Source organism: Petaurus breviceps, unplaced genomic scaffold, assembly GCF_028583685.1.
Source record: "Petaurus breviceps papuanus isolate PSGF00001 unplaced genomic scaffold, PetGlider_PUasm1.0 181, whole genome shotgun sequence".
NCBI classification, from domain to species: domain Eukaryota; kingdom Metazoa; phylum Chordata; class Mammalia; order Diprotodontia; family Petauridae; genus Petaurus; species Petaurus breviceps.
The window spans coordinates 18,159,145-18,174,189 of record NW_027185784.1 but is presented as its reverse complement, the minus strand read 5'-3'; the positions used below and the strand labels follow the sequence as shown (position 1 = coordinate 18,174,189).

The window sequence follows — 15,045 nt, the reverse complement described above, 5'->3', positions numbered from 1 at the left end:
GCCCAAGGTCACATGGCTAGTTTTGTGTTCAGTGTCTGAGGTCACATTTGAACTCAGGTCCTTCTGACTCCAGAGCCAATGCTCTATTCACATTGTGCCACCTAGCCGCCCCTACTAGATTGTTTCTAAATCTTCTCTAGTTTGGGGCAGCTAGGTGGCGAAGTGAATAAAGCACTGGCCCTGAAGTCAGGAGGACCTGAGTTCAAATCTGGCCTCAGACACTTAACACACTTACTAGCCATGTGACCTTGAGTAAGTCACTTAACCCCAATTGCCCTCCAAAAAAGCAAAAAAAAAATCTCTAGTTTGAATATTCTCTCATTCTATCTATGAACTGCCATTTGCTTCTGAACTAGGGAAAAATCCATAGGAAAAAAACGAAGTATGTTACAGACCACCCTGCCCAATCTGATCTGCCTGAATAGGGGCATTCATCTGATGGTAGCCACTGAATCGCTTAATTTATTTCTCTGCTGTTTCTGTTCTTGAGGAATGAGGTGAGGAAGGAGAGGATGTACACAGAGGCTACTCCCACCCACATCTGAGTTGTACATTTTTTGTGATGGGTTTTATTTTTCATTATTATTTTATTTTCTCTTGGTGGTTATCCTAATCTGGCAAAGAAACCATATGGCCCTTGCATAAAAGCAGATGCTTTTTTGTTCAGTGAAAAGGAGATAGGGTTCCAGTCCCTATGCCGTCTCTCTGACTTCAGTGGAAGGAATTGCAGAAACAGCAGACTGGACTTTGAACTAATTTGATCCCAATTCAGAAAAGTCTGAGAAGAAAACTCAGGGGTCCCATTTTCAGTGGTGCCCATGAACCAAGTACTGAGTCATCTCTGTAGGTCAAAAGGAGCAAGGAACAGAGAAATATTCTTTAACCTAATTCTCCTGTTTTGTGGTCAGAGACATTCCCTCAAAATGCATTATCTACTTTACTTGCCAAATTCAAGTTTAAAATAGCACTTGGAAAATAACAAATGCTTAACAGAAGAAGAATCCTTTTTTCTCCCCTTTTTTCTCAAGTTTGGCCTTTGTTGGCATAGGGCCTAGTTGACAGGATGCTTGTGCTCTCTATGGAAAATTGTACTTTTTTATAAATATGTCAACAAAAACTGGCCAGTTTAGTTATTTGAAAATCATTCTTTACAAATAAATAAATATAAAATCATACCATAGATTGTTTGAATTCTATTTTAGGCAGACTAATGAGCAAGATTCTATGGGAGAATAAGCTCAAGCCAAGTGCTTCTGAGGTCCTTTGGGAGAAGTGATAATTCTTTTAGGCTGTTTTGATATGGTGAAGAAAATTATTGCTCTTTTACAAGAAATGGTATCCAAATGGACATAGAGTTACCACTGTTTATTGAGTAAAAGGCAGCTTACTCAGCTGGCAAGATTTGGCCTCATATGATTTGGGTAAAAATCCAAGTAGGTTTCAAATACTCCCTTCCTGTAGCTGTGGGCTGACCCATGGGTGTGGTGGGTTAATAGTTCAAATGATGCATGCCTGTACCAGCATACTTAATTTTTAAAAAATTTTAATGCCCACTAAGCAAACGAGAAAGGGCTGAAGTTTCAATGACTTCAGCAAATCTGTTCTTATGCTTCAATACCAGAATGGGGTCAAACTGATTATGGATCACAACATTTCCAAAGTTATTTTAATGATCATTTGTTAACTACAAAAAAATCTGAACTTTTCTGAGTTCAATTTCTAAGCAATGGAGAAAACTTCAATTAGGACTTCAGACTTATTTAAAGAGAATTAGCTCATAAAAATCAATATAATCCTAGTCCAGGAAGCTACACTGGTTAGAAAGTAGAAATAGAGGGCGTGGGGTAGGGAGAAGGAAAAGTCTTTGCAAACAATAACAATAACAAAGAAATAGGAAAACTGAGTCATAGAGTCTCAGAGTTGGAAGGGACACTAGAAGCCGTTCAGGTCACTCCACAATGGACCAAGAAACTTTGCTACAGAACACCCTCAGTGTAGTTAGTCATTCAGCCTTTGCTTGGAGACTGTCAGAGAAGGGAAACCTGTTAGCCCCCTAGGCAGCCCCTTTCACTTTCTAATAGCTCTAATTATCAGGAATTCCAATATTGAGGCTAAATTTGACCCTTTACAACTTTCACTAATTTTCCCTAGTTCTAAATCCTGAGTCCAAGAAGGGCCGAATCCCTTTTCAACATTGGAAGATAGCTAAGCCATCATGTTGACCCTCACAGTCTTCTGTTCTCTTGGTTAAACATCCCCAAATGACTGCAGTGAATATTGATGCTATCTTATGATTTTGAAGCTCTTTGCCAGTCTGTTTGCCCTTCTTTGTATCTTTTCCAGCTTACCAATGTTTTTTCTAAAATGTGGCACCTAGTACAGAACCTCAGTGATCCATAAGTGGTCTGACCACGGTAGAGTACAATGGAACTCTCACCTGTTCTGACTAGTGTCTGCTTCTCAACGCAGGGCTCTGTTCTAGACTCTTTTCTCTTCTTTCTTTCTCTGCTTTCTCAGAAACTGAATTAGCTCCCAGAGGTTCAGTTATTGTCTCTATACAGATGATAACCAAATCTCCATATACAGCTCTTAACCCTTTCCTAAGCCCCGGGAGAGCTCTCATTAACTACTAACTAGATAGCTTTTCTTGGACATCTTGGGATCATCTTACACTCTACATTCCCAAATATGGATGCTTTCCCTAAACCTTCATCCTCTTAGTTACTATCCTTAGAACTATCCTTGATTCTTTGCTCTTAAGTCCAATCAGTTGTCCAGCCTTATTGATTCTCCCACAGTAATGTCTCTTTATCTTTCCTGTATCTACCACTCTTGCTTCTTTCCTGTACTACTGTAACAGCCTCCTCCTAATTGCCCTCCTTGCTTCTACTCTCTCTCTTTTTCAATCTCACTGCTGGACAATGGACAAAATAATCTTCCTCAGAACCAGTTCTGACTTCTGCTTCATTCAAAAGTTTTCAAGGGCTCTCCAAGGCCAAAGGATGAAATATAAAACCCTTAGCCTGGCCATTTAAGGCCCTCTAAAGTCCATTCCCCTCCTTCCTTTTCATTTTTATTTCTTATCACTTTATTTTATGAACTCCACATTGTAGTTGAACTGGGCTATGAGCCATACTCTGGACTTGATCTTCCATCTTGCATGTCCATGCATTTGCACAAGTTATTATTCCCCATCCCTGGAATCCATTGCCTCTTCATATCCACATCTGAGAAACCGTCTTTTTTCAAGGTTCTCATATATTGGAATTGTTCTGAATAATTACTAAATTCCTTATTTTCATGCATGTTGTTTTTTTTTTACCTTTAGCTACCTAATTTCTCTTGTGGGTGGGTATGGAATGATAAGAAATAAATTTTAAATGCAGGAAGGTAACTTGCTACTTAAAGGAACAATACTTTGATTACAAAGTGAATAAACAATTTTTCTGTTTTTTTTTCTACATTTGGAGTTTCATATTTGTACTTGAATGGTATCCCAGTTTTTCTTAATTTGAGTTACATTTGTATGTCATTTCTGTCTAGGAGGGGCTATTATGCAGAAACAGTAATACAGAGGACATTAACAATTTTATTTGGTTCCACTTGGTTACAACCCACCTTGCCAGGCCCGAGAGCCATATGACTCAATTTTTCCTGCTTCTGATAGCCCTAATTTAACTTCTTTCATATACTCCTGCAGTCTCAAATATGCTCAGATTTTAACTTTAGCCAATGACACTGAGCCAGGCTTTCTAACCTAATATTTGTGATTGTTTGAAGCTTAATAGCACGATATTCATAGAAATAAGACCATTAGCAACTTCATTTACTTACCATACAGTAAAACACCCTGGCACCAGCTGCTATGTGTACCATGGAAATGCAATGCAGGACATTTTGCCAAACTTTTCATTTGGAAATCCCAAATCATTATCTTCAACTCACCAAGTTTTCTACTGGGGAGCATGGGAATCAGTTTTCTCTTAGAAACTGAGCCACTGGTCAAAGTCAACTAAATTGGTTAAGGAGATTGATTTTCCTGATTGGAAGGAAAGCAGAATAGCTTGAAGAAGAAGTACATAATATAGTGGGGGAAGGATGGTGAGGAAAATAGAGAAAAGATGAACTAAGTGTCTGGGGACCTCTGTGTCTTGAATGAGATAGAGACATGTTTAATACTCTGACTTGGTTATTTCTCAAGTATATTTACCTCTTCTCTTTTGAAGGTAGGTTTGTCTTCTTGGGATTTTTCTCTTTTAACTTCCACTTTGACCCCTTTTTCTTCTCCCTTTTTCATTTTTTTAAGGATGTCAGGGGTCATTCATTTTACAATAAACCCTGCCCCCTGAAATGGTGTTCAGGCTCTGTGGCATGTGCCTGAGCAATTTTTTTTTAGCTGCCTCAGTGATCACACTCTGCTTTGGTGACAACAACCATAACAAGACCCATTCTAGTGTAATATAGCAAGACACGTGTTTATCTCTTCCCACCCCAAATCTCTCATGTGCGAGTATTCTCATGGAGGACTAGCATGGCATGATGTTCCCTGTGGGTGCTGGTCAACCTTGTGTAGCTTGGTGAGCTTTTCTCCCACAAATTCCTTGGTTAGCACCATGCTCACATAGCCTGTGTGAAAGTCTAGGCATGAATAACCTCAGTGGTGAAGCAGTGACAGAAAATTCTTTATGGGGAGGTGAACATGTCTGGTATAATCTCATGCTTAAGAAGAGATGATTTTAAGGCAGCCTTGTAGATTAAACCTAAGAACTTTAATAACCTACTGACAGTTTTCACCAACCCTCCCTTCCCTTATCATAGATGATTTTTATCTAGATTCATTAATTAGGCAAAACTGGGTGTGCGGCAAATTCATTGGGGTGGGTGGGTGACACAGAAGCCCAGAAGACGGTCTCACCACCTAAGATGTCATGTTAGGAGAGGGAACCCTGTCCTCAAAAGACCCTGGATAGAAAATGCCAGGGGAAGAGCACCACCATGATGGGACCTCGGGATTAGTGGCCAGGAGCAGTTGTACCCCATACTTCTGGAGGATCAGCAGATGAGATATGGGCAATGTATACTTTCCATTCACTCCCACCAGATATTAGCAAAGCTTGGTTCATCCCAAGCTAGTTACAGCTTTGCCTGCCATTCACATGGCAAAAAAGAATAAAATTTACATATACATGTATATACATACATACACATATATATTTAACTTACTAGACAGTTATAAGTTGTTAAAGGTTTTCTGCAAGGCCACTTTAAATCTTTGAGTATGGGTCTACATGGTGTTAAATAAATGCTTTGGCATTCATTTAAGGCAGGTGTTTGTGGAAATACCCCAGCATCAAAATTTGCTTCATCTTATTTGTTTTGTTCGCTGATTGATTGATTGCCTTTACTATCAGCTGTATTTCAAACTGTTTGCTTTTTGCTGTGGGGATTTTTTTATTGTAAATCATGGTGTTGGGTTCCTGTCCTATAGTTTTTTCAAAATTTTCTTAAGCCCCAAGTGCACAGGGTAGTAAATGTCTGAGACCCAATATTTAGGAACTCTTTACTCATGTAGACCCATTATATGTTACAGAACTTGATAATTAGGGCTATTCAGTGAGAAATGAAGAAAGTTAATTTTATAAAGAATTAGTAAAGAAGCAGAAACAGACAAGTGAGTCTACATAGTGCCACCAAAATGATTTTTTTTTAGTTTATTCATTTTTTTTGGCAGTCATTATGGTTAATTTCAAAGCAATTAATCTGTCTATAGATGTTCCAGTTATTTGGATGATCAACAAGTCTAAATCAGGTCAACCATTCAGTGATTAATTGATTGCTTTGTGGCTATCTATTTCAATGACTGGAAAAAAAGATGAACAGATTTCCCAAACTATCACATTGGTGGTACTATATGGACATGGCCCAGTCCTAGATTTGATGTGCATTACATTTCTCACAAGTCACAGGCAATACACACGTGGTGCAAAATGTTTACTGTACCTGAGTTTTTAGGACAGCTGGCTGAAGTTTGTTATCTTGTGCTTTCTTTTCATTTACTCCCTTTTCTTGTATTTTCTCTTCTCCCTTTCCCCCCTTTATCTGTTTTTCTGTTGCTTTATCTCTTTTTTCTTCTAATTGCTTTTTAATCATTTGCTCTTCTAGCTTAGCTTTTTCTTCAGCTGCACGTTTCTCCTCTGCTTTTGCCTGTTCCCTTTCCTCTGCTGCTTTTCTCTCTTTCTCTTTAAGCCTTTCCCTTTCCTCTGCCTCCTTCTTTTCCCTTTCTTGGGCAGCCAATCTTTCCTCTGCTTCAATTCGCATTCTCTCTTCTTCAGCTCTCCGTTCTTGTTCAACCTTAATCCGTTCCCTTTCCTCAGCCTCCAACCTCAGCTTCTCTGCCTCAGCCTCCAACCTTAATTTTTCTGCCTCAGCCTTGTCTTGATCCTCTACTTTTTCATTGCCTGTAAACTCACCTGTATCTACTGTCCTGTCCTCTATTTTAGGTTCCTCTGCATAGACCTGACCATTTTTCAGTTCTATTACTACCTTTTCCTCTTGGGTTTCTATTTTCTTTTCTACCATCACCTCTACCTGATTTTCTTCAGTGATTCTCTGCTTGGGTTTCTCTTCTTCCTCTTCCTTCTCTTTTACTTCTTTCTTGTCTTCTTCAGGTTCCCTCCAATCATTCTTCTGGTAGGACTTGGTGATTGTTTCGGTTTCCTCTACTTTATATCTTTCTTGGCGGATTCCACTTTTCTCTTCCTTCTCAGAAGTCTCATTTTCTGCTGCATCATTTTGAGCTCTCCTGTTGGATAGTGACAAACTTTCATCTGTTATTGTTGGATCAAACTCCTTCTGGCGCTCCAAAGCTTCCTGAAGGCGCTTTTGACGTCGTTCTTCCCGACGTGCCAACCGCTCCAAGAATGCGGCATCATCACCTCCTTCAACTTGGGTGTTTGATATGGTGGTACTTTTAGTCTCCTCATCACCCACACTGTACAACATGGGAAAAAAAACCATGGCATTACCATTAGTTATTTGATAGTTGGATTCACCAATCCTTTAAATCACCAGCCCTTTGAACCACTATCACCACAGATGTTGAAGGTGATATGTGGTCTTCCAGTATGGCACTGCAGCTTTAGGATGGTGCCATGTTCCCTTAGAGTATCCTCATAATCTGGGGGGTGGGGGGGTGGAGCAGTAGTATATAAGGAAGAGCGTGTTGGGTAAGTATGGTATTTCCACTGTCCAGCAGGCTAACAGTATATTTCAGTATATATTATAAGCTCCTTGAGGGCAAAGACTGTTTTGTTTTTGTATTCATAGTGCCTAATGTAGGCCTTGGTTCAGAGTAGGTGCTTAATTACATATCTGTTAAATTGAATTGAAGTGAATGTAGCAAACACTGGAGAATTCTGGGACTCCCAAGGGATGTCAGAATATTTGACCCCTACTTTAAGTAAATAAACATTTTTGTGAATAAAGATGTGCATATCTCAGAAATTTTCTGTTGTCTCTAGAAAATAGAAATAAAAGGAAAAATGCTTTAAGAAAACAAACTACCTCATGAAGATCCCTTAGCTCCTTCCATCATCAAGTGTCATGACATAAAGTTAAAAGGGTCACAGTTTGGGATTTTGATGAATAGATAACTCTGACTAGTGTTCTGAATATGCCCCCTGAGGCAGGGGTGCTGGCCTTTGTGAGCAGAAAAAAACAAATAGCTTGTGATATCAATAGTTCTGGCCAGAGTTGCAAAATTGTGGTTCACCAAGTTCAGAAGCTCCTTCAGATTTTATGAGTCCAACCAAAACCATCTGAGGTTTAAGTTCACTTATTTTTGACTAAACACAATTTCCTCTTTGGAAACAATAATCAAAGGCATAGAAAAACTAGATTTAAAAAATTCCCTAACCTCAGTACTACCAAACACTATATACATCTACTAGAAATGCAAAGATTAAATTTCTGTGATGACACTTGCAGTTTATAAATAGTATTTTCTCTTTTTAAACCGCATGCAGTTTGACTATAATAATTATATTTACTGTGCAATTGTGTATATATATATATATATATATATATTTGGGTACACAGCTAGTGTATACATATGTGTGTGTGTATATATATATATATATATATATATATGGTGGCAGCTAGGTAGTGTATTGGATAGAGTACTGGCTCTGGAGTCAAGGAAAACCCGAGTTTCAAATGTGGCCTCAGACATTAACCATGTGACCCTGGACAAGTCACTTACCTCTGCCTCCAAAACCAAATTCAATGTATTTTTTTTTTAAAGAAATATATATTTATTTATTAGAAAAAGGTAGGGAGTGATGTAGAGATTTATAAGCAGAATAAAAAGAGAAGATAAAGATCCATATAGCACTTAAAATTTTTCTGTTGTAGCTGCATTGACTTATTTCAACCTCACAACTACTCTATAAGGTAGGTACTATTATGATCCCCCCATCTTACAGGAACCTCAGGCAAACAAGGGTTAAATGACTAGCTCAAAGTCACACAGCTGGTATGTGTCAGAGGCAGGATGTGAATCTGGTTCTTCTTAATTACAGTTCTTTGTCCAGTATGCTTCACTGCCTCCCTTCTTAAAAACTTCAGTAGTCAAAGGGGTACCAAGGTAAGTAGTGTATATTCTAATGTCTATGGATAAGGCATTTTGAATTCATCTGAATTCCAAGCATTTGGAAATCATATAGAAAACCACACACTGAACAGGAAACTGGGCTTTTGTCCCCTCTTTGGTACTAGCTAGCCTAAGTATTAATTCATACTAATTAACCTTAAGAACCCAATTTCCTAATCTTCAAGTTGAATTAAATGGCCTCTATGGTCACCTTCCAAACTTAATGTTCTATGACTATTAGCTGAAATCAGTGGGTTCTGTTATATCTTTGTTTTCCTTGGGAATCAAACAATATAGAGTACAGTTAACTATAGCTTTAAAATAGTCTATAGTATGTGTCTGAATAGGGCTACCTAAGTGTGATACTTGCTGGCATTGAAAGAGGTTCACTTTGCAAGACACTCCCTCTAAGATGCTAGTTCTAAGATTTTATGACTGAAATTCTAATGGCTATAAAGCAGATACAGTGATACCAGTTAGGGTAGTTGAGACTTGTTTCAGTTATGGAAAACTGATGTCTCAGAGATAATACACACGTATATGTTGAGTATGGTTGTTTGTACAAAAAACGTGCGCTCTTTATTGAAGCAATAGTGTTGGTTGGATAACTCAGCTTTATAAAAGATGAATAGCAAATGAAGTACAATTTGGAGGAAGATTTAAAGAAATAGAATGTCTAGCAAATTAAAATATTTTAAATCCCTTCTCACCTAAATATTGAGTGGCAAACATATTTTGACTTGCTTTCTAGAGTCCAAAGGCTTCTCAGGCCATGCTTAGCATTTCACTCTTCAGGTCTTGAGATCAACTATGGTATGAAAACTTTTTACTCCATCCAGCCTCTTCTGGGCTTAATATACCCCAAAGATGCTATTTATCAGCTGTTATAAGAATGGGGTATCAGATCCTGTCTGCCCTGAAATGCATTCATGCCATGTCTTTCAATTGTTGTTGTTTTCAGTCATTTCTGAGTTGTGACCCCTTTTGGGGAGGGTTTACAATTTTTTTCTCCAGCTGATTTTACAGATGAGGAACTGAAGCGAACAGGGTTAAACGACTCACTTCGGGTCACACAGCTAGTAAGTGTCGAGGCTGGATTTGAACTCAGTCCTTCCTGACTCCAGGCGTAGTACTCTATCCATTGTGTAACCTAGCTGCCCAGGCTTTTCTTTCACTAGATACTGACTGACTTTTCTTTTTTTTAACTCTTCAAGCTGACTTTTTTTCTTCTTTCTTCCATCTTTAATCTTGCCCTCTCCAAAGTCAAAAGTGAAAAGGGAAAAAGAATTATGCTGCTCTGATCCTGATTCATCAGAGAGCCCTGACCATCATCATGCAATTAGGGTGTGCTTAACTGGGATACCAAGAATTCTTAGTCTAGGTAGATAATTCTTATTCCCTTTTGCTTGGCTAACCAATCTTCTCAGTTTCTTTCACTCTTTGAAGTTAGAGATATGACTCTTTAGTATATAATAAGGTTATCAGACCAACAAGCTGTATCAAAGGTGCTTCTTTGAAAATATATCTCTTTCCCTTCCCCTATCACATTTTCCCCTGCCTCTACATTAGATTTTTTATTTTTAAATTTTATTTATTTTAGTCTGAACTAAAGAAATAAAATATTTCCATAACAAAGTTGAATAGAAAAAAGCTTTACATGAAACTGCAAATCTATTATGTACAACTTGATATTCCTTTTATATATGTAATAAAATTATCATATAACTACGTTTTTTTCCTTTTTCTCTCTCCCTTCCTCCCCCAACCCTAGAGATGACTACCATTAGGCACCAAAAATATGTATGTATCGCTCTTTGTCCCTGTCTCTCTCTCTCTGTAAAACCATTGTCTACATACTTTTATTGATCAGTTCTTTCTTTGGTTGCAGATAGCATCTTCCTTCGTATGTCCTCTATAGTTAATTTGATTATTTGTAACAGTAAAAATGACTTATTCACTCAGAGTTGTTCTTAAAACAATATTATTGTTACTATAAACAATATTCTCTTCATTCTGCTCATTTCACTCTTCATTTTTTTCATGCAAGTCTATCCATGTTTTTCTAAGATCAAGTGTCTCATTTCTTAGAGAATAGTAGCATTCCATCACAATCATATACCACAACTTGTTCAGCCATTCCCCAGCTGAATTATCCCTGCAATTTCCAGTTTTTTGCCACCATAAAGAGATCTTCTATACATATTTTAGAACATATAGGTTTTTTCCTTCCCCCTAATCATCTTGGGAAACAGACCTACTAGTGGTATTCCTGGTTCAAAGGGTATAGGCAGTTTAATAACTCTTTGGGCATAATTCCATATTGCTCTCCAAAATGGTTGGATCAGTTCAAAATTCCACCAACAGTGAATTAATATATATGTAACATATATACCCACATGTATTATGAAGACAATACTAAATAGCTCTTGGCAAATAAATTATAGCTTTTTAGGGAAGAATAATTTGTTAGTTTAAGTTAGACATTGTGCCAGAGACTAGAGAGATCTGGTCTCTGAGCTTTGGAAAAATTAAAAAGGGTAGCCTCTATTAGGAAAAGGCATTCACAATTCATATCTCCTTGAGAAATTTGGCCATATTTCATTTATTGATGGGCAATAATGACTACAGTAAAGTAAGAAGATCTCAAAGAAAATATTTAGTTGAAAATAGAAATATTTACTTTGACTGGATGAATACCCTATAGAAATTAGCTGAAGTTTCTTTAACATGTTTATTTGACAAAAATACTAAAATTAAAGAAAAACAAAACAGTTCACAGTGGGGAGTAGGTGTAAGTCTCTATGACCAAATCAGATTATATAGCAAACAGATGAGATCAAGTATATTGAGACTTGTTATTATGAAGAAGTTAGCTTGATTGAAAAACACTTGATTCAGTGGTCATGGGTAAATACTATTATACTGAAATTTAAAATCCATAAAATGTTGGGATGCTTTGTTCCAAACAAATCCTACTCAATGGACACACTAGCAGGTTTTACAAGGGCTCCACACAGTGACAGATGCATTACCTGTTCTGGGCATTAACCTCCACCTTTTCAGTCACTTGTCCTAAAGACTCTTCTTCTTCCCTTTGACGCAGCCTCTCTTGCCGGGCTCTGCGGCGACGTTCTCTGGCAGCCTCTTCTTCATCGTCATCATTTCTCTGATAGGCTATTCTGAAATATATCAATGATACAACCTTGAGAATAAAAATCATCATCGCCATTCATTTTCCTTCTCAATGAAAATTAAAGCAGTTCAGTCATTGCTTATTAAACATGCTAGGTGTTAGGGCAAAGTTTTTAGAAAACATGGTCCTGGCCCTAATGAAATTTACATTTTCAGTAGGCACTTTAGGCTTGGCTTACCTTTCCCAAAGTGACATTTTTAAGTTAGTAAGCAAACGACAGACTTCTAAGATGTTTTAGTAAAATGTCACCTTCTAAAGAGTTAACTTTAAAATGTTTTAAACTAGTCTATTCTTTCCTCCTATGTACATAAACCATACGAAATGAACAAAATCATCATTCTTTACTAATGGTCCTAGTAATATAGCTTTGACTCAAGTGAGAAATTTTAACACAGTGGTTCTTGTATCCACCTCTCTGTTTTTTGTCCTGGAGCAGAATCATTGGGATCACAGATTATGCCTGACATCTCAGGGATAGGAATATTACTTGGTTTTTAGATTTTAATTTGCCAGGCTTTCATCCATGGATTAAGATTTATTTATTTATTTATTTATTTAAGTATAGCTATTGTTCCTTTCTTGCTCTTCTATTTCCTGTTTCCTTCACCATTCATAGACTTTTATTCCTTGTTCTAGTCCACAATGGTCTCTTGCCCTGGTGACCAAGTGGTTGGCCAGGGTAACCTTTATCAGGAAGGCAGAAAATCCCCAAAGACATAAATACCACCAGTCTATTTTGTCCTGCCTATAGTTCATATTAAGGTTCATGCATCCTGATACAATGAACTTAATGACTTCTTCTCTTTGATCCTGATTTAAACTGGCAGTGATGTTTCTGGATTTCCCAAAAGAGGACATGGTTAACTGTCAGGGGACTATAAGTTCAGCAGTAGATTGGGGCCAGACTGTGACATGGTTTTATATTGCTCTCTGCACAGGTTAATAAATATCTTGGGCTGCAAATTAAACAGTGTAAACAGGTGTCAGCAGCTGGATCATCAACTTTTATTCACTCATTGCTGACTATTCAAAATGTTTGTTTCTTGAGGGAAATGTGTAATACCAAACCTCCTGTTTGGATTCTCAATGAGTCATTTCCACTTGGATTCACAGAAAGCCTGCAGATTGGCTTTCAGTGACTCAAGTACATATACTTTACCCTCATCTTTACCCTTTGTTTTTTCCAAGTCCCATTCTTCCAATCAATTTTGACCACACTTATTAATACAGTTATTCATCATGACCTCTTCTATGCCAGAACCTTCAGAAGCTTGCTACTGTTACAAAACACAAAAACCAACCAAACCCTTAAGTCTAGATTCAAAGCCTCCATCAAATTCTTCCTTCCATAGCTCTCTCTCTCTCTCTCTCTCTCTCTCTCTCTCTCTCCTCTATTCCTCCTTTTCCTCCCTCCTCTTTTCAAGAAATTACCCTTCCACTTTATTTCTTCATGCAGATAGTAGAATTCCTTTAATTAATACATGTAATAAAGAAGATAATAATTTCCCGCAAACATTCTGCCCACTACCTTCTCTTAAAAACAACAATTAAGCAAAACAGTCTCATTAGAGATTAGAACTAATAACAATGCAATATTCAGCTTTTAAGGCTTACTATTTCTTAGCAGAAGCATGTTTTAACATTAGTAATTTGGGATGAACACTAGTCTTTGTTAGCTAGATTTTTGTCTCTTTATCCTTTTTTGAACATACCTTGATTACTCCATCTCTGTGTCTTTGAGGATATTATTCTTATGTCTGAAATAACCTCCCACTTAATTTTTACCAATTCATATGCATCACTTTCAAGACTGGAATCAAGACTGATCCCCTTTAAGATATAATCTTTGACTAATTTCATTACACTTTGATTACTCTCTTCCTTGTCACTCTTCCTCCACTTGTGTATATTATTATGCTCAGAATAAAAATTTCAGAGTTGGAAGGGACCTCAGGGGTAATCTAACACTAACTGAACAGCATATTCCGAAAGTGGTCTTCTTGCCTTTACTTCCTCATTAGACTATGAGATCCTTGAGAGCAGGGACTGTCTTTTACCTTTTTTTGTATCCCCAATTCAGCACAGTGCCTAATAAAGATGCTTAATAAATGCTTGTTTCACTGACTACTTGAAGACCTCCAGCAAATTGAGGTAAGGTAGCCAATTTTACTTTTAGATAGTTCTCTTAGGCAGTTTCCCCTGACATCAAGTCTAAATTTGCACCCCCCCCCCTTTTCTGCAACTTCTAAATGTTGTAAGTCTAATCCTTCTAGGTGACATTCCATCAAAGACTTAAAGAAAGCCCTCGTGACCCACCTTGCCCCAGGTCTTCTCTTTCTAAAAGCCAAGTATCCTTAGTTCCTTCAACCAATGCTCCTAAGGCATGACCTGGAGTCTCAACCATCCTGTTGGCTCTTCTCTGATCACTTTTCAGACTTTTGACATCCTTAATTTATGGCAGTGAGTTATAATAGAAAGAATGATGGATCTAGAGTCAGAGGACCTGGGTTCAAATACATCAATCTATAAGCATTTATTAAGCACCTACTATGTGCCAGGCAATGAGAATATAAAGACAAAAGTGAAATAGTCTCAGTCCTCAAAGAACTTCTATTCTACCAGGTATCTAAAAGTATATTTATTAGAAATCACATTAGACACAAATGCACATGAAGCCATTGCTAATTTGTTGTATAATAACTTTTAATAATACTTTAGAGATGTTAAAAGTATATAATAATTGTGGCCTTGTCCCAAAACTCTGTGTATACACACAGTAAGACACCTGAGTAACCCTGGGCAATCAATCAGTAAGCATTTATTAAGTTCCTCCTATGTACTAGACACATTAAAGCAGGCTTATGTAATTTCTTTTGTCCTGAGTTCTGGCAGCTGTAAAATAAGAAGAGTGGACCAAATGACTTCTGAGGTCTCTTCTAGAGCCGTCTTAAAATGCCACATCCAGAGCTGAAATACTTCATACTACATTGTCACATATTTGATTGTGTTTCACTGTGGGACTTTTCTCTATTTTTCATTTGTGCTTATCACCTATCTCCTCCTCTCCCCACTAAAACACTATTTCCTTGAGGGCAGAACTGTCTTTTGTAAATACCTCAGGGCAAGGGTGTGGAACCTGTGGCCTCAAGGCCACATGTGACCTTCTAGGTCCTCAAGTACAGCCCTTTGACTGAATCCAAAC

General features: G+C 37.6%; 2 protein-coding genes across 10 annotated transcripts in view; both read right to left on the bottom strand.

The window, feature by feature from the left end:
• Positions 1–15,045, bottom strand: part of CALD1 (caldesmon 1) — a 245,963-nt gene that overhangs the window by 28,206 nt on the left and 202,712 nt on the right. For all 9 annotated transcript variants that reach the window (XM_069087265.1, XM_069087268.1, XM_069087264.1 and 6 more), the window contains 2 exons: positions 11,683–11,829; positions 6,589–6,991 (listed from right to left, as the gene is read on the bottom strand). In XM_069087265.1, coding sequence (XP_068943366.1) covers positions 6,589–6,991; positions 11,683–11,829 — 550 coding nt within the window. The remainder of the gene's footprint in view (positions 1–6,588; positions 6,992–11,682; positions 11,830–15,045) is intronic.
• Positions 228–6,582, bottom strand: LOC138160625 (caldesmon-like). Its single transcript, XM_069087276.1, has 2 exons — positions 6,001–6,582; positions 228–4,288 (listed from the first exon to the last, which is right to left on the bottom strand). Exons 1-2 carry the CDS (start codon positions 6,577–6,579, stop codon positions 4,190–4,192), a joined length of 678 nt encoding a protein of 225 aa, XP_068943377.1. The 5' UTR covers positions 6,580–6,582; the 3' UTR covers positions 228–4,189.

Coding starts and splice junctions, on each gene's coding strand:
- LOC138160625 (XM_069087276.1), bottom strand. CDS start 6,579: ATGGTAGAAAAGAAAATAGAAACCCAAGAGGAAAAGGTAGTAATAGAA. Junction 4,289..6,000: donor CAGCTGTCCTAAAAACTCAG/GTACAGTAAACA, acceptor AAAATGAAAAAG/GGAGAAGAAAAAGGGGTCAA.